Raw genomic sequence first — 24,085 nt, forward strand, 5'->3', positions numbered from 1 at the left:
AGGAGGAGTTCTGGATATTTTAATTTATGGTGAAAAATAACTTACAGAAGCAGCTTTTCACATTATTTGAACAGTGATAGGGGTCACACTGGTCACTCTCCTTTTAATCTAATATAAAAGAGAATTACATGTGGTGGACCAGCTGCAGAATAAGTGTTGTCCCTCACTCATTGTTCAGTTGACAGTTCCATCGTCCCCAAGGAGAAGGGCTGTCAAGGGACATCCCACCTGTGAAGAGATGCTTGGTCTCTACTGATGCTGGAAAATTCAAAGTGATAAATGACCTGAAAATTGGGATTTTTAAAAAAATGTTTTTTTCTTTATTCATTAGTGAAGCTAACAGGACAGTGCAAGAATGAATCTTTACTAACATGCTTTACTAGGGATACAAGCTCCCCCAACCTAACCCAGAACAGGTTTTGAAGTTACTAAAGCTCGGGAGTCAAAAAAATAAATGTTTCCAAATTCATGTCCTAATCTGACAAGGTTGACCTCTTTCCTTTGTCAGTTGTAGGTATCAGCAGAAAAGATTTGAAAAGGCTTCAGTTTTTCCTTTGATCACCATTCCAAGATGAGACTCCTATCCAGACTGAAATATCGAAGTTTAGGTATCTAGACATGGGCTATTGACAGGATGCGGTTGCCTGAACTTCCTCACCGAGGGACATTTCCAGTGCCCAAGGATATTCCACCTGCTCCCCAGCTGCCTCTTCTAGAAAGGTGTGAGTCTCAAGTGGGGTTGAGTGCACCAGACAGCCCTGTGTGGATGTCTTGATAACCCCAGGCATCTCAAAAGACACCCAAAATCCCACATTGAGCCTCTGACCAGCACAGGCCATTTAGTGTAGAGAACAGCTCATGTTGCTTTGAAGTAGATCCCGAGTGCAGGTTGGGCTGAAACTTCTCTCCCAGCCCACTTGCTACGCTGACAAGGTGTTAGATGCAGTTGCTCTTGTCAGCACCTGGGGTAAAAGCTACCGCATGGGTGGGAGACAGGATCTAAAGCAGACTGATGCTCTTACAGAGCTGTACTAAGGACATATCAGGTAGCACTGGATGTGTGTGGGCAGCAGAACCAAACCCCAGCACTCGTCTGGCTGTAACAGGAGAGCCTAGACAGCACACATTTGGACACCTGTCCTTAGGTATTTTAGTCGTGAAATGAATACCTTTCTAAATGCCTGCACTAATGACTGCATGGGTTTGTGCTCAGTATGACTATCTTGTTAAAGTCATCTTATGTTACCCAGCTGTGTGTAATGCTTTGGCAGTCCTTGGGAGCGAGCATCCTTACAGTGCGTTCTGCCTCACTGCTCTTAGGAAAACTTTTCTTGGAGCTGATAATGAGAATGCCCTCCAGGATAATGGAAAGCAGAGTGTGGAAATGCTCTCTGGGTGCCGAAGGTCAGCATCTGTTTTCTAGCTTTTCTTGCCCTGGTATTGAATCTGTAGTTGGATCTTTTTGTGCCTAAACTGAGCAAGCTAATGGAACTGTGCAAGCTTACTACTGTGCACACATAGCAGGTGACTCTACGGCCTGATAATGTACTGTAGTATGTTTCTCGGTGGCCTCAGATAAAACTGAGGATACAATTCAAAGCTGATGATGGCATTTTACTGGTATATTTTTTTATAAATAGATAGGTGTTGTTATAGCTATGTCAATTCTATGCTATGGTATGTATGGTACCTCATTATTTACATCAGAATTCACCCTGTGCAAAACTATAGCTGGTGAAAGTCCGTTCCTATAACTAGGGTAAAATTAGTGCTATACTAGCAATCAAATCACTACTACAGCACTGCCCCAAGTAAGAAAGCATTGCAGGGATGGATAGGATACTTAAAAAAACCCAACAAATTCTCTTGTACTATAGGTTAATGCTGTATAAAGCGTATATAGCGTATTTAACTTATACTAACTGTGTATACTGTAAAGCAAACTAAGAGGACAGAAATCATAATTTGGTTAATGAGGATTCTGTCTCTAAACCATTCTTTGCCTTGAATCACTTCAAAATCCACCTGGCAGTATAAATTTCCTGACTGCCTCCAAGCCAGATTGCCAGCTTTGGACTGCAGGCAAGCGCCTGCCCATACCAAGCCAAAGTGTACTCCTCCATACAGACATCCTGTGCTGGGAAGATTAAATCCCAGAGGAAAATCTTTCGAACAGTTCTAAAAATACCTTCTCTCTTCTTATTCTTCTCTGCCAAAACAAATTACTAATATTTGCCCTATGTAAAGACTCCAATAGCATTGCTATTGGGAACTCAGCTGCTCTGAGACCAAAAATCCACCCAATAAATCCAATAAAAAAGCACAGAAGAGCAAAAAAGAGGGTATTATTCTAATACACTTCAGGTACATGAGCATGCAACTGTCATGCAGTTACAGGGAGATGGACAAGATGACCTAGAGTATATATCTGTTCTTCTCTATCAAAAATTGGTATGGTTCTGTAATTAGATCAAACAAAGTCATGCTTTCTTCAGCCTGCAAGTGGTGCCAAGTGTTATCAGCATGGAAAGGCAGGACATTTAAACCACTCAGGCAGGTGAAGTCACTGTCACTGATATTATTTTCCTGAGTGCTGATAATGGCTGTTCAGCTAATCCAGTTCATAGACTACTTTGCTATATCGTAATGATATTTGCACCCCTGGAAGACAGCCACACGCTATTGAAATGATGCTTGATAATGTTTCTGTATCAGTTCTGCTTCAATTGACCTGACTGCAGTGTTATCAAAATGTTCAGTTTATAGAACCTAAGCTATATTTGGTGTCTCCTTGATGGAAAAGAAAAATCAGTCCCTAAACATAGTGACCTTAACGCATAAGTTATAGATGACACTTTTCTTGAATGCAAGACAGAGCAAATTCACTTCGGGGGCTCACTTTCTTTTCACTGCTATTTTAAAGCTACAGGTTGCTAATGGACTGTCCTTCACTTCTGCACAGAGCAAACCTCCTGTTTGACCCCATCTCCTTGATGACAGGCTGGATGCAGGCTAATGGGTGGGCTATGGAGTGAGCTTGTATTAACACAACTCAGAAAGCTACTGTTCCCATTTTTAACATAAAACCCTTAAACCCAGAAAGATATAGAGAAGCCTGACAACCTAGCTGTCGACCAAGGAAGTGCTGTATAATACAGTATGCTGACAAATGGCCCATTGATGTGTAGCAAAATCTTTGTGCTTTACTGAGTTCAGGTGAATCGGGGCCAAATTTTGTAGACCACCTGATGGGGGAAGTTGGAAAAAGGGGATCCTAGTCTGCTCTGACTAGCATGTAGCCAGGCTACATTAACAAATAATTCAGTATAGTCAGAGTGGATCTGTGAATTGAAACGGTTGGGTTTGAGACTCCTACATAGACCTTGTTCAGAGATTTTGCTTTGGACAAGATTTAGGCTGCTCACTTGGAGCAGTTGTCCCCACTACACACGTGGCTCAAAGGTGTTTGCAGGATAAATCATTAGTTTAGACCTTTATGTTTCCATTAGTGGTTGGAGCACATTTGGCATGCACCCAGGGCAGGTCTTCTCCTGTAGTTTCCCTTGAAAGCAAGCCAGCTGCATGCACTGAAGCTGCTCTGTGAACTAAACCAATGGGCAGGAAGTGGAGAAGTCTTTTAGGTTTGCTTCAAAAGCTTGCTACTGCTTTGATCCAAAATGCTAAGGCAGAGACAGCCACATTCTCTGAAGAACACCTGCTTGAGGCCTGATTTTTATTTCTAGTATAAATAAAGAAAAAATTAAATAAACACATTGCCTCAAACTTAGCTATTTTCAGTTTCTCATCTCTGCGCTGCAATTAATTTCCTTTTGCCTTAAGATTCATGAGTCTCTTGTATGAGGTTCCCTGGCTGAAATGATTTGACAACAGATGCTGCTATACCAGAGCAATGATTACACTGTACTTAAACACAAGGTTCCAGAATCTGGTAAGAGCATGTCAGCAGCTTTTGGGGTCCTAGAGTCCAACCAACCCCAAGAGCCTTTGACAACTCAAGAGACTAGAAGACACAAGTCTTATTTCAATGAAAGCAAGATGAACGCGAACACGGGGGTCCACTGTAGTGCATGAGAATACTAACTCAGAATTCCCATCTGCTTGTTTTGCTAGAGCTTGCAAACAAAGGGAAAAATAAGCTTAAATTCCACTTAAAACTGTGGCACAATCAGACAATATGCAGCCCTTGCCCTTCCTCCAGTAACTTTGAAAACCTTCTTCATAATCTGCACACTGACACTCATTGTAAATGGAATTCATGCCAGTGCAGAGCACTAGTCAAGCTCCTAATTTTTGCCCAAAGGAGTACAGAGAATCATAAGCAGGTTTTCTATGCAGGGTTGAATTTCATCCAAAATTAGATGCCAGTGTCACATCATTACATTTCAGGGCAATACAACTAATTATCAAATGCAGGATCTGAGGAGAAAGGAGGCAGCTTCAGAAAATGTCTTGGTGAGCAATTAGTGTAAAAAAAAAAAGATTTTTTTGTTTGATATATGATAAATTTGTGGGCAGGAGTATAATTTCTGAATAAAGTAATATATGAAATGGGTTGGGTTTGTGCCTGTTGTATGAATATCTTGTTTGCTTTGTCACTTTAGTTTTCCATTATTTTATTGTATCCTGACTCCTTTTTTGTTTATGGGAAATATAAGCATGACATTAATTTCATTATCCTATTCTGCATGCAAGCGTGTATTACATTTGCAAATGAAGAAGTGGTAAGGAGAAGCAAATTCAGTAAGAGAGTTTATTATGCATGCATAACCAAGCAAGTGCTTGTTTTAGAACAGTACATCTTGAACAGTTGCGATAAGGATTGCCAGGATTTAAGTATGAGTTTTATGAATAGAAATTTTTAAAAAGTAACTACTATAGAAATTACTTCAGTTCATTGACCTCTGCATGTTTTATTTTGAGTAGCACCACAAATTGTGATATTCATTACTAGACTGAGTTAAAATCTGAAACAGAGAAACAAGGGACAAATGTGGGTATTATTAAAATATGTAACTTGTCATAAACTCTCATTATTGTAAGTAGCTTCCTCTTTTATGACATCTTAAGTGAAAATGAGAAGAACTGCAAAAAGGTGTTTTTCAGCACTAACTGTAAAAACAAAAATCTTGAGAACAAGGATTTTGTACATCCAAACTAATCTAAAATACGTGTTCCCGTAAAATCTGCACTTTGCTGTAAATTCCAAGATATTAATACTACGCATGAAGTGATGGAACCATAGGTTTACTTGAAGTGGTTCATGAAAATGCAGCTCATTAGCAGACCCAAGTTGGTAGCAGAGAAAGTAGTAACACTATTTCTCCTTATGGCATGGCATAATGTTGCAACATTATTTAGATTTAGTGATGCCAAATTCTGTTTCTTGTGAAGTCACACTTATGTATCTGAGCTCTGGTTTTAGTTCACAATGCAGGCGGCCTATCCTCAGTGACACAATGCTATATGAAGGATACTAATGTAGAAATTAATCATAAAATTTTTAATACAGAAACTTGGATGTGTAATGGAATATTGTGACTTGAAATATCAGTAGCCATTTCACAGAATACATTTCTATATTACATTACAGTTAAGTTACTGTACTATTGATGTACTATTACATCATTATTGTACTTATGATGTAATAGTATAATAATATAATGTATATATATGTATATTAGATGGAACCATAGTATAATTTCATAGTTATACTATATATACTATACTACATAAACTATACATACTATATAAACTAAACAGACAGAAAGGTTGAAGCATCTATATCAATACACTGGGGTATTTTTTCACCTAGGTAATTAGTATGAAGTTTTTCTTTCTTTCATCTTCCATGGTTATATTTTCTCCTTCCTCATTTTCTCCAATGCCTTGTGATTTATTCCTTTATTTTCCAACCATCTTCATCTTCTTTGTTGAATTTTTCTATGCTTTCTAGATATCTTCCTTCACTAAAATTAGTGAAGATGTAGCCATACAGTTCACTGGGCTAAGGCTGGAATATGGGGTGCTATTTCTGGCACAACCACAAACCTGCAGGCAAATCTTATTCATGTCATCTCACTGATTGCTTTCACTTTTTGTATAATGCTAGAAGCGTAGAGTGTTGTACTGAGCTCCTCTGTTCTCCTAGTGATTAGAAAAGGGACATGAATAAATGCAGTGCCATGTTCCCAACTCAATCAGAAAATTCACCTTGTGTGGGCAAGACATGAAAGAGGAGCCAACAACTTTGTGAGGAATTGCTTAGCTGTTTAACTTCAGAAAGGCACCCAAATCCCTGAAAGAAGGACACATAAAGCTCCTTTTTTCTCTTGGTATTTCCTAACAGCGTGTCATTCAGCATGCTGGATTTATGCTGGGCTCACAATAGGCAGCTGTGATGCCTAATTCAGCTCTACAGGTTCCAGGGTGTAGCAAGGCACATACAAGTTCAGTGCTGCAAAGTTGAGTATGGTGAGGCCAAAGTCCTAGCACTGCATTCAGTGTGGAAGTCAGTCAGGCTTCAGAATGATGTTTTGAATATTAAATATAAGCTTATGCAACCACATGACAAATAGATTTAGAGATTAAGACAGAGATGACCATATAAATCACATATGGACATAGTTGCTTTTTTATTTCCCTCTATAAAACATATACAGTAATTCTGGCAAAACTTGTCACAGTTATTCTACTAGAACAGAATAGGTTATTTTGAATATACAAAAATATCTTGTACTGAATTCATAACTGCAATTTACTACATAGAGGTCACTGAATATGGGTGAGTGTCCCATATTTAAGAGCTGTGTTCCTCTCAAACGGGGAAAAACGAAAATTTGCAGGACAGCAATGACTGCTAATATGAAGTTTGACTCTCACCTGGTCACCCCTGTCATGATGCAAATGAAGGCCTGATTGTTTTTAAATCACTATAGACTTGCTTCCCAAATGGCCTAGTTGTAGCCCTAATGAATCAAGTTAGAACTTCTGCTTTAGTAATTTCATACGGCATAGTACATGTATTAAAAAGGGAGGAGAATCTGTCTAAATACAGGCAATGAGACCTGACAAAAGTATTATTCCCTGGACATTTCTACGGTGCACTTGTATTATTCCCCACATGCATGGGGGATGGTTGTGAATACTTGCACTACTGAGAGTGCATGTCCCGTCAGACAGCTCTTGATATTAGCGTGAGCCAGCTCAGAAGAATCCAGCTTCACGTTAACACATCAAATCTCGTAATGGCCAATTTTCTGTTGGGTTTTCCTGACAGTATATTGACAGTGTAACAGAAAGCTGTTCAGGGATGAAAGCTAAGTGCAGTAGACCAAAATCACCGCTGATGGAAATGTACCAGAATAAGTTGCTTTAAACCAAAATGTAAGCAGTGAAGTGTCGATGGGATGTTTACGAAATAATGAGGTTTAGAGACTAAGGCAGTGGAAAGTTTGTGCAGAAGGGAAGTAATTAACAGAAGAACACCATATCAAATAGCTCCCCTAAGCTTATTAATATACTTGCTATGCAAAGGGGTTTTTTTCTGCCTATCCACATTAATTCTTTGTTAAACTTTTCATTCATTTCTTAAGTGCGAACTCAGTCTGAGTTATCCAATAGTTTAGAAATTACATTCATATTGATTACGGGCATATTCATGACGTTACACAAAACACTGAGTGTGGCCCCTGGACCTTCTCATGATGTAGCCATTCAGTGAAGTCTCAATGTACTAGGGCACTACATGCTGCTAGAATCATTGAATATCTTGAGTTGGAAGGGACCCATAAGGATCATCGAGTCCAACTCCCTGCTCCTCACAGGACTACCTAAAACTAAACCATGTGACTAAGAGCATCGTCCAGATGAAAATTACTGTTCGTTTGCTTCTGCTTTCATACATACAGTTACGTAATAAAAAATTATTCTAATGCAGCCAGAGGCAAGCCAGTGAGATCATAAGCAGTTTTTTTGTTTGTTGTATTTTATTCAAGAACAGGCAGTTTACTATGTAGGTTTTAAAAACTGAGAGGAAATGTCATCCTCTCATCGTTAATTCATTGAGTCGTCTATTTTAATTAGATCAAGAGTTAGAGAGCTCACACACTTGCATCATATTCATTAAGGAAATGCACTGTCAAATCTGTTATCTAATAAGATTGTGCACCTTTTATAACACAGATGGTTGTGCTAGTAGGTTATCTAAAATCAAAGTTATTAAGTACTTCTGTTCACTTATGTAGCATTAAGATCATTAAACATTCAATGCAGAATCACGGTTCAAAAATAAAGAAGAATGCAGAGAGTCTGTAATGGATATAAATTCAGTCAGTTTTTAAGAAGAGTTGCTCTTAAGAAATGTGACACAGTAAGGCAGGACATTTAATTATGGTACTCTTGGAGTTGAGAACTTCCCATTTGTATTTATAATGGGTGACGGTGAAGCCAGAAATATTCTTTCAAGTTGAAAGAGGCCAGCCTAGCTCATTTTTTTGAAATCAAGAACCTCTAATGTTGCACTGTGTTCAGTAAGTTCATGGGATTAATTGGCACCGCAGGAGGCCTCGTGAAACAGCATCAAGCTGTAATCAGCTGTTAGAGTTGTTGTCTCAGGAAGCCTCAGGTCTCCGCAGCAGCACTAGAAGTGCTTGTTATGCCTGGGTAATGGATTCCCAACCAAGTACTTGTGACAAAATTAACTCTATGTTATACAGTTTATTCACTTGAGGGGAGATGAGGATGGATCATCTTTTATTTGTTCAACAAAGTATCTATTTAAGACCTTTTGTGCCCCAGACACTGACATATTTATTTTAAATTGCATGCTGTATTCTACAATGGTATTCCTAATGCCAACAATCATGTATGGTGAATTCAAGAGTACAATAGATGTTTGCTATCCATTTGGTACCATATTAGTCTGATACTCAGAAATATCACAGGAGAAAAAATGTAGTCTTTGATTATAAAGAGGTATTCTTTTGCTTTTCCGCATCTCGTTTTTTTTTTAAATCTGCCTCTGCAAGAATATGCTCACCCTCCCTTTTAATAATTTTAATAATCTCAGGAAATCCCCCTGGATCTAAATTTTATCTTCTCTTTTGTTTGTTTTGTTTTTCCACTTATTATGCTTATAATAGCTGGATCTTATGCTCCCATTAGAATCAGTAGCAAAACTTTCATTGACTCCAGCCACGCTGGACTGTGCTAGACTGTGGGTTGGAGACAGAGGTGGCTGCATCTCTGGTTTGTTGTTACCCAGTTTCTGGGGAGGGACCTCACCAAGACATGAGGACTGGGTGGAGCATTTTAGGCAAACATGTTTAGATAGCCCTTCATGCTCTTTTGCAATATGTCCTTGCCCTGGGTGAGAGAACAGCAAGAGGAGTTGGTAAGTGGCACCAAGGTGTCCCAACCGATCATGAGTGTGAGGGTTTCTCCACAGTCTCATGAGGGCCAGGAATTTGCACCAATGATATATTCTGACTAAAATTTCTTTCTTTTCTATGAATAAGTAATCAAACACATTGCAGACTCACAGCTGATTAATTAACATCACTACTGACTATACTGCCTGGTAAACACAGAAACTGGCAGGTAGCAGCAGGGTTCTGTCTCTGCCGTGGGTTGTAAGTTGAGGGAAAGGGGGGACCAAAAAAAAAAAAAAAAAGGAGGGAAGTGAACAAAGCAACAAAGCCACGAAGTTGTGCATGATCAGCTGTAAGTCAAGCAAGACACCATGGGCTGAAAGGATTCTGCTGCATGCCCCTGGAGCTATGTACACTGAGCATGGAAACTGTGAAGAAAACCACTTGGCACTTGAGTCACATTAACCTACAGCAGTGCTCAGCATTGCTGCTGAGCCATCACTTCTTGTGTGTCTCCACTCATTTCACTAATGCATTCACTCCTCCCTGCTGAGGAGACCTTCTCATGCTGAGAATAAAAACTAGCACTTCATCTTGAAAAGTCTCTCCTAGAGGAAGGTTGGAACTGAAGATGTGATGCAAGAATGTAGACATTGCACAGAGTTTTTGGATTAGTTAACAATAATTCAATTTTAAGTCTGGAGGTGATAGACAGAGACTGAATTAATGTCTTTGGTCAATTATTGTTTTCTACAGTCAACAATCAAGTATTCATGTTAATTCTTTACATATGTCAGTAACTACTGGCTTTTGCTTGTGGACATATTCCTAAGCCATCACACAGAAGTAATTTTGGAAAGTAGTTGTTTCCCTTTGGGTGCAGGGGATACTACTGTGCAATTATTCCTGCATGATGGCTTTTGAGCATGGGATGGCAGAGAGTTTTACTTTGGAAATTGCCATAATGGTGCCATTAATCTGCAAGTTGAGTACCCAGCTGTATTTAGAAATTAAATTACTTTTAATTGCCAGGTGTGCTGCAGGATGGGTTTCAAGCCATAACCATTTGGCTAAAAAAGAGCTAGAAAAAGTATTCCTTCCTTCTATCCTTCCTTCCTTCCACTCTCTGTTCCACCCTTCCTTTTACCCTCCCTTCCTTCCTACCTTCCTCCCTCTCTCTCTCCCATGCATTTTTTTCAATCAGAATGCAAATATTATACTTTCATTTGGCAAATGAATGAAAGAAATTTTTTTGCTTTGGCTCAGATCAGCGGAATTGTAGCATGTATGAAACTGCAGAGTTAATAAAAAAAAATATATAGAATTTTGCAACTCACGAGTGCATTTGGGGAGGTGCAGAGGAAGAGGGATATATGTGTGTGTAAATAACCTTCCTTTTCCCATTTGGACTTCACAGAGCAATTTGGAATTCTTTCTTTTTCACTTGGATAACCTCAAGTGCTGAGGAAAGCCAAAGCTTTCATAAATCAATGTTTTGGGCTTCTGTTGAAAAAAAAAAAATGCAAAAAGGGATGCATGAAAAGCTAATGTGCAGAAATACCTTGGTTTCTGGTTAAAAACATGTCATCAAATGCTGTGCAATGCAATGATGAGGCAGTATTTTATGGGGAAGTTTTAAGAGAAGGTGGACAGTATAGATACGATTCAAATGTATGATTAATGCTTACTCTGTAAGATATTTTTCTGAAGTACATTGCAAATATACATAATATAAGAAAATAAATTGACCAATCTGGATTTACTAAAAGCTTATCAATATTTTATCATAACATTAACAATTATTCTCTGTTGCTATGAGCAATAGAAACCTGCTGATATTAGACATCATATTGCATCATTTATGATATTGAATTAGTCTACATGAACTGGCTTTAATATTATGATATCTGCAAAGAAAGAGTCAAACAATATTAAAAGAGAGAGGATGTAAATGTTTAATGTTATTGGTATTAAAGACTATAAAAAGCTATCTGATATGATTAGCCTGTATTTTATGAAAAAGGCACTTAATAAAAAAAAGGTACTAACAGCCACGGGTGAGTTGCGTGATAACTGTTCCTGTGCTCATAACAAATACTGTATTTTCCTACACAGTTACTGCATGATCAGTATCATTATTGTAAAGTGCTTTTAGCTAACTCAGATATGAAAGACACTGCATATAAGTTAAATTCTGTTGTGTTCTATAAAAGAAGGTTTTAGGTCAAAATGTACAAAGATCTTAAATTATGTCAAGTAGGTTTCATCTGAAAAGACGTGTCAGACAAAGAAATACAACATAACACAATCTATTAAATGCAGTGCTGGAACATGCATTGTACTCTAAAAATTGAAATTGGAAAAACGAGAATGGTAAAGAGATAAATGGAGGACTAACTCTTCAGATTAATTGATAATCCCTCCCTCATCAGAAAAGAGGTAAAATAAATGATCACTTGAGAGGAGGAGAGAGAAAGTAGTAAGAAATAGTGAACAAATTGAAGAAATTGACTTTAAATAGAAGGCAGACAATAACGTCACAATCAGATTCACTGAAGGACTCACATTTGTGCAGACAAGCAGGACCATAAGGAAAAAGTGAATTATGTTTTTTTTTTCTTCTTCTGCGTAACAGGAACAGTTCTTCTGTCCAACTTAGAAAAAACAGTTCTATTCTATCTACATTTTAAAATAGTCATATTGAAATATAATTTCACTGAAGCCTTAGTAGGGAGTCTAGATTTACAGTAGTCACACCAGTCACCATATCTGCAGAGTAGCTAAGAAACATTCTGAGATCCTCTATAATTTTCTGTCTTTTGAGTCATACCCATGAGGCTCTTAGAATTTGCTTTTAAATGCCTATAATATAATCCTAACAGTAATAAAACCACATTCATTTCCACTGTTATCCCAGAAATCATTTCAGCCTCTACAACCATGTCACAACCCTGACAGTTCTGACGTTCTTTGTGTTCTCAGGTTGTCCTTGAGTCACATCCCTTCATCTTTTTGGGGCTGTTGCTTTAGTTACAGAATGACAACAATTTTTTTTTTTTTTTAATGACAGTGCTAGTATTTGAAAACTGTTGTTTAATTACTTCATACCTAGAAAATAATTTCAAAATAGTAAGTCAAATGCTAATCATAGCACTAATATAGGACATAGATTAACAATGAAGCTCAGAGATAAAAATCAGGCAGCATCACATCTCATTAAGCAGATTTAGTATAACTGTAGATTTTCCTAAATCTTGAAATCAAGTTTAGTTTTCTGTTAGTATAGTCAACCAAACCACATCATATATTCCCCTTCATAAATGTATCATGGTCCATCTTAAAATGACACCTCCTTACTTCAATGTGAAAGTTGTTCTTAAGTCTGTTCCACTGATGATGAGAACCCTTCTGGATTCCAGCCTAAATATAGTGAAAGCTTTATGTACCGTTTTGTCTTTATGCTTGAGTGTATTTCCCTGTCTCTTTTGGAAATTCCACATTTGCTGTATTCAAATATTAAATTTATTTTTTTTACATCTGCATCTCACTAGTTGGTTAATACATGGGAGCAGATCCTTCATCATCATCTGTTTCAACCGGGGGTTGCCCTGACCCAGGTGCAGGACCTTGCACTTGGCCTTGTTGAACCTCATAATGTTCACATGGGCCCACTTCCTGAGCTTGTCCAGGTCCCTCTGAATGGCATCCTGTCCCTCAGACGTGTCAACCACGCCACTCAGCTTGGTGTCATCTGCAAATTTGCTGAGGGTGCACTCAATCCCACTATGTCATTGATGAAAATGTTAAACAGTGCTGGTCCCAATATGGACCCCTGAGGGACACCACTCATCACTGATCTCCACGTTATCCCTTCATTTTCTGAAACTGGTGATTAGCTTTCTTTCCTATTTATGTTATTTCCATTCTAGTTCTAATATCCTCTCTGAGCTGGTTATTTATCCTAGAACTCTTGTTTCTGCACTGTATGTCATTCCAGGCAGTTTTGTTCAGTTAAAGAAATTACATTTTGCTAATTACTTCCTTTAAGCTCTTTAAATATATCCCTTTGCAATGAAAAATGATCTAAAGTCTCAAATTCACTTTATTATATATTTCTTTTAAAATCAAAATGAACACATACAATTTTGTATGTAACTTTCAGTTAGGTGCCTAATTCCCTTTGCAGGTCAAATCTTGATCACATTTTCAGAAAATCTAATAGATGTTTAAGTTCCACCAATTTCTGAAAATGAGGTAAAAAAATGTTGAATCACATAGAGATGTTTGAAAAATGCCCTCTGCCCACAGCAAAGATTTTTAGTGGTTATATGCTCCATTTATAAAGTTGAAAAAGCATTTAGAAAATCTCAAAGCACAAGTAATTTATAAAGTTACCAGCAGCAGCAATGTGTCTCAGAATACAAAAGATTTGCTGAAGATCTGAATACCCCTGCTGGTGTTTTTCTTTGAATTCATATGTTCTGTAAGTCTGATTCCAATCAGCACTGATGATTTTTATAGTAAATAAGTTAGAATAGGTTTATGACTCCTTAAAGTTAAAGCTCTCTATCTGTCCTATTAGTTCCAACAGGTTTGTACTCTGAAAGGCATGTAGGACCTGCTAAAATCATTGCACTTCTCATGTTCCAGCATTCCAGTAGCAAATGGAAATGCATACAATTGAAAATGCTGCAGTAATTGGCTGAGCGTGAAAAATATGAAGATGTATTTATTTGCAGAAGTTAGGAGCTGCCCTCTATAAGACAGCTGAGAATGACAGTATTTACTGCCTTTGAAGAAGAAAAAATTCCTTTGCAATAGATAACTCTGTAATTCCTCACTGTAGATCCCACACTGGCTATTGCAGCTGAACAAAATTACTTGCTTTTTATTCTATCTCCACAGCTAAACTTCCCTTGCAAATTCTTTAGGTAAGACAGCATAGTCTTCTCCAGGGGAAAAAAGAGAGCATTCAGGGAAAAGTTCATTAATTCAACCATCCTGATGTTCAGTTGCATATCCTAATATCAGGACATTTTTGTGGTTCTCAAATTCCACACTGCATACAAGTACTTCGATTACTTCCTGCATTGTATCACCTGCCGACTGAGTTTTAGAGAACTTTTAAAATCTGGTTTGCTGTAGCTGCAGAAGAAAAGATATAAGGGCATAAAAATTATGTGCAGTTATCCCAAGAACTGGTGAATGAGGAAGAAGTGGTGAATGAGCACTCAAAATGAAAGTTCTACAATTGCTGTCTCTACCCATCCATGTGCAGGTCCTGACCACCCAGAGATGTTCTGTACCAGCCCAGGCAGTTCTACAGATTTCCCTCAAAAAATGTTATTTACAAGTGCTCACATGAATGCTCCAATGAAAATATGAATTACAGATTGAAATCTAGTTTGCCTAATTTAAGCATGTAACTTACTTTTAAACCTCTTATCCCTACTGTCCTGCTCAAGGATCTCCCAAGTACATCTATATCTTTCTCAGATTGTGGGGACCAAAACTGCCTCAAAGGCTACATCTACACTTCGATCTGCCCCAACAAGCAGGTCTAGTCTCTCAGGCCCCGTGATGTAGAAAAAACTGTCAGCCACTCTGCATCCCAGGGCAAACAGGTTATGTCCATACTTGGCCTAAGTCTCCTCAAGTTCGTGTAGTACCTTCAGGTATAATTGTTATATTTGTTTTTATTTCAGTCCGTCTGAAAAAGTGTGAGGGCTATGTTAAAACACTGCCTGGGCAGTTCTTTTGTGGCATGATGCTGCATGAGTTTTTATGGCATGCAAGTGTTGCTTGCTATGGGGAAGGCCATGAGATGGGAATGCCTGGGGGAATGCAGTTCGATGGTTGTCGGAAGACTATACGGGGCATGGAGAGCCTGGTGAAGTCTCATCCTTGCTGCCTGTAGAGCATCGTCCCTGAACTGAATGTTATTCTGGAACTGCACTCATTTTTATCTTAAAGGGAACTAGCAAGTTTACTCCGAAATGAAAGCCTGAGAATGAACTATCACACATGGAGTGGGCATGATGGAGGGCCAGGTTCCAGGAGCCAAGTTATTTGCTGGTGTAGATGTACCCAATAGTATTTTACAGCTGACATTTCACCAATACTGAATCAAGTGGAATCATTACCCTCAGCATCTTGCATATAACACTACTATTAACATGTCAGAACATGATTTGCCTTGACTTTCATTGTTGACTTTCATCTAATTTCTTTTCCACTCTAACCTCCTGGACCTTTTCCCTTGCATTTGTGTTTACTCAGCTATTCACAATCTAGTATTGGTGAAAGTGATTTCCCTCTCCAAAGTGCAGCACTTGACACACATCTTCTTGAATTTTATCTTGCTGATTTCAGACTATATCTCAAGATTATTACAGTAATTTTGAATCCCGATCCTGGTCCCTAAAGCATTTTTATGCCCTGTGCTGTTAATTAGTATCATTCATAGATTTCATACATAATCACAGTTCATTTTGTCATCTGAGTCACTAATGAAAATGCACTTAAAATTCTTAGATGTAGAATATAATTCTGTAGCTTATTCATGTGCTTATATTTGTCCTACTTCTTCTTTAAAGTCTAGTCTGAGAACCCCCAAGAACCACCACAGTAGTTGCATCAGTATTTAATATTTAAACTCATATCTAATCTGGTTCACAGGATTATATTTAAGTTATCAAACTCTAACAACTCTGATTGCTTATGCCTCCAAAGAGAGAGCAGTCTGTCACTTACTGAGCTCTGAATTAATGTGAGGTAGATGTTCTGCCACTAATTTTGCATTCTAATTTAGAAATAGGTGACCAAAAGTGGGATAATGATGTTACGTTTTTGTCATGTTCTATTTACAAGCACTATGCATTTACTCCACTAGATTTGTAGAAATCCACCACTTTATTGAAAACTGCCTCTGAAAGTTTACTATATCAAGTGACCTACTTTTCACCTTAGTCTATTTGAACATAGCAGATATATTTACTATCAGTTACTGAGGCAGGTAATGTGGTATGGTTTTGTCCGGATCAGCATACTTTAATGGCCATGGAGTCTATTAAACATCTCTTACAGACTCTGGATTTAATAAATGATTTCTAATTGACTAGGTGTCAGTGGCAACATTCTAGAAAACTCAGTTACATGGGATTTTTCATTGATTTTCCCTATATTAGAAAATGAAATGTCAGATACCATTAATTGCATTTTCACAATAAGAAGCATACTGCAAAAGTAGCTGCTAAGTGAAAGCACTTCCAGCCTAACGTGCAATAGAAGTATTCTTTTTAAATTAATCCAATATATAAACATTTATTACAGTTATGTGCCTCTGTGGGCCAAATTGATGTGAATGTAATTACAATCTATAATATGGAACTATTTTGCAGGCTTCTAGGAAAAAAATGCATTCAGGTATATTCTGCACTCATTTATCCTTACGCAGTATACCATCTGCATCCAGCAACATAGAAGGTAGTTAACCCATGGTTCCTAAGAGTTCTTACCTACAACGACTGCATCGCCCCTGACATCAGCTTGCACTTACTGTTGTTGATGGCTCAAAGACAGAACTGCTAACTTATGTTATCTTATAAGTATACACACGTTTACCCAGGCTATATGTCATTAGTAAGTAGCGTATGATCCAGAATAAAGTTTATGAGACTGTGACACACATATTCATTACCATTGGTGGCCCCCAGTACAAAATACATTGGTGCATCTTTCCTGCTTTCCTGTGTCTGCATTGGTGTAGTCAGGTGTTCATGATCACATATGTGTTTTACAGATGTAATTCTACAGATTTTCTTTCCCATGATTGCATTTATTATGCCAGAATTGACCACTGGTCTCTATAGTCCTAGGGAGATGATATTAGCAGTCTGGATGAGAAAATTCATTTGACTATGCACAATTTACTGTAGTGCTAGAAGTTCTTATGCCTTTGTAGAGAAAGAAAAATCCATGACCTTTCTAAAGTATGTGATGTAGCATTCAATTTCCCTGCATCTGATTGATAAGCAAGCAGGAAATTATATCTTTTGCCATGGTAGACAAGCATAATTAAGCAATAAGGCAATGGAGGTAGTTGTGATTATCTTAGGATGCACCTGGGAGCTGCCTTGTTGCTATTTTAAAACATCTTTATGCTAAGGGAACTGTATTAATTTCTGCTGAGAAAGATAAAGTTGGCAGTTTGGAATGCTCACAAGCAGCAGTTTCAGTTGTGCTTCACAGAGAGTAATGTGGTGTGTTCACCTCAAATAATTAGGCTTCTCCTTCGGCAGAAGCAAAGATGGAGCAGGCTGTAAACATTTAATTGACAGTTCGGACCTGGAAAAAAAACCAACAAAACAACCAAAAAAACAATTATGCTTTGGCTGGCTGCCAGTGAGTGCAAAACTTACGTTTTTACCAGTTTAGAATAAAACTATGTTGCCCCCAACACTTGACTTCCAGGGAAGACATCTCTGCATAATTAATGCTATTGCATCCACATTCTAATTTATGCATTTTAATTATACCAAAGGCCCTTTGAATAATTAATGCAAGCAAAACAATGGGTCTGAAGCATAAGCTGAAAAGTATCACTTTTTAATGGGCTTTGTAGATTTAAATAACTAATGAAAGCTATTTAACTATTTGATTGAGAGAATATTTCCCCCCCATAAAATCAAGTATTAACTACCATTATTGAGCAGCCTCTCAAGTGGAGAAATGTTAGCTCAGGCTACCTGTTTTCACAAGTGGCCAAGCTGAGTATACCACAGTACACTAACCCACCTGAGCCATATCCATGGAGGAAAGAGATTTATTTGGATGTTTGCCCTGTGGGAGGGACTGATATGCCATTGGCATAATCTGTAAGATGTAAAATCAAAATTCCAGGCACAAAATTCCTCTTTGACCTCCTGTCTTCAAACAGGTCAGTTCATGCAAGTTTCATGGGGAGATTAAGAATTGAATATAAAGAAATACAATATAGAATTCATTATCCCTGAGTTCAGCAATCTAAGAATTAAGGATGTAGGCCAGGTTAGTAATTTAGAGCCTTGCAGTGGTCAGTGGAGAGAGATAGCACCTCTGGAGAGTTTCATCTCATCCTAAAATAGGTTTTTGAAATAGATGGGATTAATTACCATTTAGCAGTGGCTATCATTTTTCTGTTTCTTACAGAGGAAGATTAGGATACTGCCTTAGACCATACACCTACCTTCTAGACAGTCTAGTTTAGGTGAAGTTAATTTCATTAGCAATGGCAGCCTCTAAGCTACCGTCTGAGAAAGATCTACTGTCATCAACCTGATGGCATAAAGACCAGGGCAGAGCAGAAGCACTCACACCACAGAGCTAGCCAAAGCTCAGTGGGTCACATTGACAGCCAGCACCCCTGCTGCTTGGTCAAGTCTCAGCTTGAAACATGTGACACTCATTAAGAAAGTCCTTCTCCCTCCCTCCGAAAGGCTCAAAATGTGCATTCGTGTTGATCTGCTGTGCCCAAAGCCTTGCCTCCACCGTGGTGTGGTCCCTGGAGCAACGCTGGGCAGTGTGATGTGCTACAACCAGGGTGTCCCAGATGCGCACTGTGTCCTGGGGTTGGTGTACTCCGCGTTTCTCCCGCAAAGGGTGGTGAAAGCGTGTAGAGAGCAGACGGCACTGACTGTATAGCATGCAACGCCTGGTGGCAGAAAGTCCCCGTTTCTTTAAGTGAGTAAAATGATACAGCAAATGATGAATTACCACAATCCCTGGCAGTATATTACATACACTCAAGTAATATCAACTTGTCAATACGAGTATGGAACGAATTGCTTTTACCAACTTTTTTGTTCATGTTTTCCATGTCAGAAGTATGCTCTTTAAACTCTAATGTAAAATGTTTAAGAAAGTGTAGTAATAATAACAATATAACAAAGGCCTTGTAAAAGAAATAAGGTTGGCAAAGGCTGCTGTCAATTTTGAATATCAGGCCCCTTGTTTAAGTGCATTATTTGGACCTTAGTGACTTTTTGGTTCCTATTTTTTAAGTTTTCTCTTTTACCTAATATTATGTACTGAAATCAAAGTGCTTGACTCTCCAGAGCACCCACCTGAGTCATTAAGGAGACATGGCGGGGGACTATGTAAAAACTAACTGTGTTTTCCCTGTTTTCAGCTGTGTTTGCCCGAGCCTGGCCATAAGCTAGTGCCCTTGTCAGTGCTTGTGGTCTGTGTCGGGCAGGTGACAGCTACATTCAGTTTGGGTGGACTGGATGGCGTGTCCCTTCACGCAGACATGGGGAAGGGACAGGGCGGCACAGAAAAGGCTCCTGCTGAGGTGGCTCTGCTCCAGGGAAATCTCAGCAAGCCATAGCCAGCTGCTGCCTGGCCCTGCTGAATATTTCATAGAAGGTAGCAAGCAGAACGCAAATGAAAATCTGCCTTAGTATCAGACTAAAACTAATTTCTTTCTTCTGAGCAATAATACCTGAAAGAGCAGACATGCGTTGGTGCAAACTGGGGCAGTGCTGTAACAGTTAACAGAGTAACCCTGTATACATCTACCTGGTGGCTTGTGGCTTATGTCTTCTTCACTGCTCAGCTCTCCTGCCCAGGAGCTAGGCAGTGTCCTGGCGGTATTCCTCGATACCCCATTCCTCTCTGCTTTTCTTACTATGGTACCTACAAGTAGTAAGAATAATTATTCAAGAAATACAACTATTTTATTAAACTCAACGTAAGACCAAAAGCTCCTCACTGTTTACTTTGATACTAGGATGGAGCCCGGTGATCTCGCAGTCCTAGTCAGGCTAGTGTTTTTAATGTGGATGATGAAAATAGCTGCTGAAGCATGAGCTCGTGATCCGTAACAAAGTGTCTTCCTTTGCTTCTGCCTTTGCAGGACTATGCTGAGAAGGAGAAAGCTGCAGCCAAGGCTCTGGAGGATGTGAAGGCTAACTTCTACTGTGAACTATGTGACAAGCAGTACCACAAACACCAGGAATTTGACAACCACATCAATTCTTACGACCATGCTCACAAGCAGGTAAACCTGACAAATGTCTGTGCACTTTACAGTAGTCCATCTTCCTTCCTCAATGATTGTGGGAGGTTTCTAAATTCACTCAAGTAGAAGACAACTTCACATTTGATGTTTTCGACTTCAACATGCTGTTTTTCATTAAAATAAAATGTAAAATATTCACTGTTTTAATCTTCACCTCAATATCTTTTAAGCCCCTTTGACTGAAAGATCACTGTCTATAGTTTTAGATAGGTGCTCAATACCAATATTCACTTTGAATTTGATATACCTAAATGTGGAATTGCTCATAAACTAGAGGGAGGGGAAAGGATCACTTCCTCAAATATCCAGGTCCTTCTTTTGGATGCAGAAGGCATATGATGAAGCTGGTCATGCTGTTTCAAGGGCAGAAAAGCAGTTTATTTTTTTAAAAAAGCATATGTTTCTGAAGCTGACATCTATGTCTCATAATGTTTCTCAGGGTGGAATACATTTTGCCTTGCATGCAAAACATAATGTAAAATAACAGCTATTTTTGAACAACAAGATATTGGACTATTGGGAAAAGATAATAGATGCTAATTGTTTGTCATTGGTTTTGTATCAACTTTATCAGATCTATATGTGGTAGGTATATCATACCCATATATACCTATTATCCTTCTATGTTTGCTTCCTGCATCATAGTTTTCCTCCAATTTTAGAAAAATCCATATTTCAGTTGGCATTATGGAAAGAAAATGCAATTAATTCACATAAACACTTCAGCATTTGAAGAAAATTGTTTGCAAAGTTCAGGAATGAGTGTTTCTGAACCTCTGATGAACAGATCATATCTGCTAATCTAAGATGTAAGAAGTTAGAACATGTAAGAGGATTCCATAGATGTTTTCCTACTAGCACTTATACGCATTACACAGTTCAAGTTCTCATGTATCGTGTGCATTCAAGTTGCCAGGGTATTAGTGTCTTCTGGGTGATCACACTTCTGGGTACACAGGGGTCAGGAGCTACCTTGCAAATTCATGAATCATTTAGAAGCCACCGGTATTTCTGACAGAGGACTAGAAATAATAAATGTTAAGTAAAACAAACAGCGCTAAAGGCAAAACTCCTCACTCTCACTGCAAGCAATCTTATTGTCTTTTACAGTATTATAGAGGATGTAAATCAGCCTAGAATTTTCTGTGTGCATTTATCACAGCACTGCATTAACAAACTGCCTAGCGCCTGCCCACCCATCATGCTGAACCATCCTGCTGAATTCAAGCAGCCCAGAGTCAGCTGTCCATGGGTATTAATGGGACTCTTTTGGCCCGTCACTCCCAAACCAGAGCTAGATTCATCTTATGTATTTAAGTATTAAATCAAAAGCAATTCCTCACATCACCATTCCATTAATTAATCCATAAAAATGGTTATAATAATACAAAATAAATGCTTTTCCAGATCCTAAACATGTGACTCTAATCCCTCTAAATCCCCATTTGCTGCACAAAGAATTTTTTTCACCCTTCAGCTGTTTTTTTTACTCATCAGAAATGCATCTGAACTCAAATGGATCCATTTGTGCCCTTCCCTCTTCACACACTCCCCCTGCAAAGAGCAGCTTATGCAAAATAAAACCGCCTGCTTGATGCACCATCTATGATTGGGTTGTTGGGCAGGGGAGGTTTGGGCAGCTTTCCGTTATAAAAGGGAATGGTTAAGCAATAAAACTCTTTTTAATTTTTAGGTAAATTTAGGGCTTTAAAAGCTGCCAGACATAGTACAGGGAACTAAGAGTCTGCATAGAAATGCACGACACATACAGAATATCAACTGGCAGTACAAGCTCACCCCATCCTGCCCTTTCAGATGTAGTTCAGAAGCTCAGTTAGCACAGGATTAGCTAGCTACCCTCCCGATGTGACAGGGTAATTCAGTCTCTTCTCCTCTCTCACTTCTTGACTGCTCAGCCAAGTCTGGGAACAGCATTAGTTTGCCTCTAGGAATAGTGTGGATGCACCCTTTTCTCTGACTTTTATAGTCAGTCACTGAAGAGCCTTTATTCTTCTTACTTTTATCAGAGTAATCTTCAAAGAAAACAAGTTAATTTATGGTTTTGTGTGGTTTTAGTTAGCTTAGTTTCAAAATGTTTGTTCTGGGAGGGATAGTAGCCACCAGAAAAGCTTCGTTCTCCTAAGGTATGTTTTCTGTTTCCCAGCAGAAATTGGAGGGTACCTTTCTTTAGTCATCTGCACAGATATGTTCTAAGCATCATTCTTCTAATGGAGAGTAAATTAAAATGAGGGAATCTTTACATCTCAGTAACAACACAGCGTAGTCCTCCCATGTGATTTCCCATTTAAATGCTACTACTTCGAAATTTGTATTAAAGCGGCAAAGCTGTTTAGAGAAGATATAAAGGCAGAAAAAAGGATATTGCACTGATTACTTTCTCATAAGTCTTTTGTTTCTCTTCCAGAGGAAACAGATTTTATTCAAAGAATTATGACTCTAATCTCCCAATATTATGGTTTTATAAAATTAATTTTGTGATCCATTTTCTCATCAATGATTTCAACCAGTTGTTAAAGCAGAAAGTACTGAGTCTTGGACAGGCCACTGCCTTCCCTGTCCTCAGAGGACTGCAAAATGTTATGATGACAATCTGGCCTTGTTTGCATAACTGGTCCTTCTGCTGCGTTAGGTTATTCTAAAGCAGTATACTCAGAGAGACTCTCTCTCTCTCTGCATGCTACATACATTCATACTTATCTATATAAAAATACTACACATGTATGTGTACATATATACACATGTATGCATACAAAGAAAACTTTGACAGAACATCAGAGATCTCCCCTGCCTATATCTTCATTATCTTGTAACATTGTAATGACCCTGGAGGGGTCTAATATGAGTTATATATCTTTGAGTAATATTGCTGAGTATTAAGCAGCTCTTATTTCTTTTGTTGTCTTGACAGCATTAGTCTTAATTAATGTTGCCAACATCTTTCCTGACACACTACTCTATAATAATTTTTCATTGATATTACCTGTTATTGGAAATTAATTTCTTTCAGTGCAAGGCTGGTTAAAGTCAACCCAGAAAATCTGTTTGAGGGGAAGGCTGTGCTCCCACCCAGCTTTACCTGAGCGCTCTGTTGTGAAGCCTGATACTTAACAAGGCTGGGGCACGAGTGTGGGTGACTTTCCTGGGAGCACCTAATCTTTCATCAATGTGCAGCCCTGTGCATACATACCTCATTGGCCCAGCACATACCAGCTAACCCACTTGAAAATCAACAGCTTTTTTCCTTTGTGTTTTTCCTTTGCTATGGAATCTATGACTTTATAAAGTCCTGGGCAGCAGTCACAGGCAGTAGCACATTTGATAAATCTGCAGTATCTCTCATCAAGCATCAAGGTAAACGATGCTTGCTATCGCTTGCTCGCCGTGTTCTCTGCAACAAAAGTTAACTGCATCAGAACTTATTACCTTGGCTCTGTTGAAACTATCTGAACACTGGAAAGGATAAGGGTCCTGGTGTGAATTCGTTCAAGAGTGACTAGTATTTAGATGCATTTTCAGGCAGCAGCCTATATTCACTAATATATGTGGATGCATGTTACATGCTAAGCTGAAAATAATATGGAAGTATAGATTTTTTAACAGGGTTGTTAAGTCACGT

The 24,085-nt window shown here is 38.5% G+C and overlaps 1 protein-coding gene across 1 annotated transcript in view; it reads left to right on the forward strand.

The window, feature by feature from the left end:
- ZNF804B (zinc finger protein 804B) overlaps positions 1-24,085 on the forward strand; it is a 237,305-nt gene that overhangs the window by 188,390 nt on the left and 24,830 nt on the right. Inside the window, exon 2 of the mRNA XM_075492771.1 lies at positions 20,284-20,427. Coding sequence (XP_075348886.1) covers positions 20,284-20,427 — 144 coding nt within the window. The remainder of the gene's footprint in view (positions 1-20,283; positions 20,428-24,085) is intronic.

This window comes from Mycteria americana, chromosome 2 (genome assembly GCF_035582795.1).
Source record: "Mycteria americana isolate JAX WOST 10 ecotype Jacksonville Zoo and Gardens chromosome 2, USCA_MyAme_1.0, whole genome shotgun sequence".
NCBI classification, from domain to species: Eukaryota; Metazoa; Chordata; class Aves; order Ciconiiformes; family Ciconiidae; genus Mycteria; species Mycteria americana.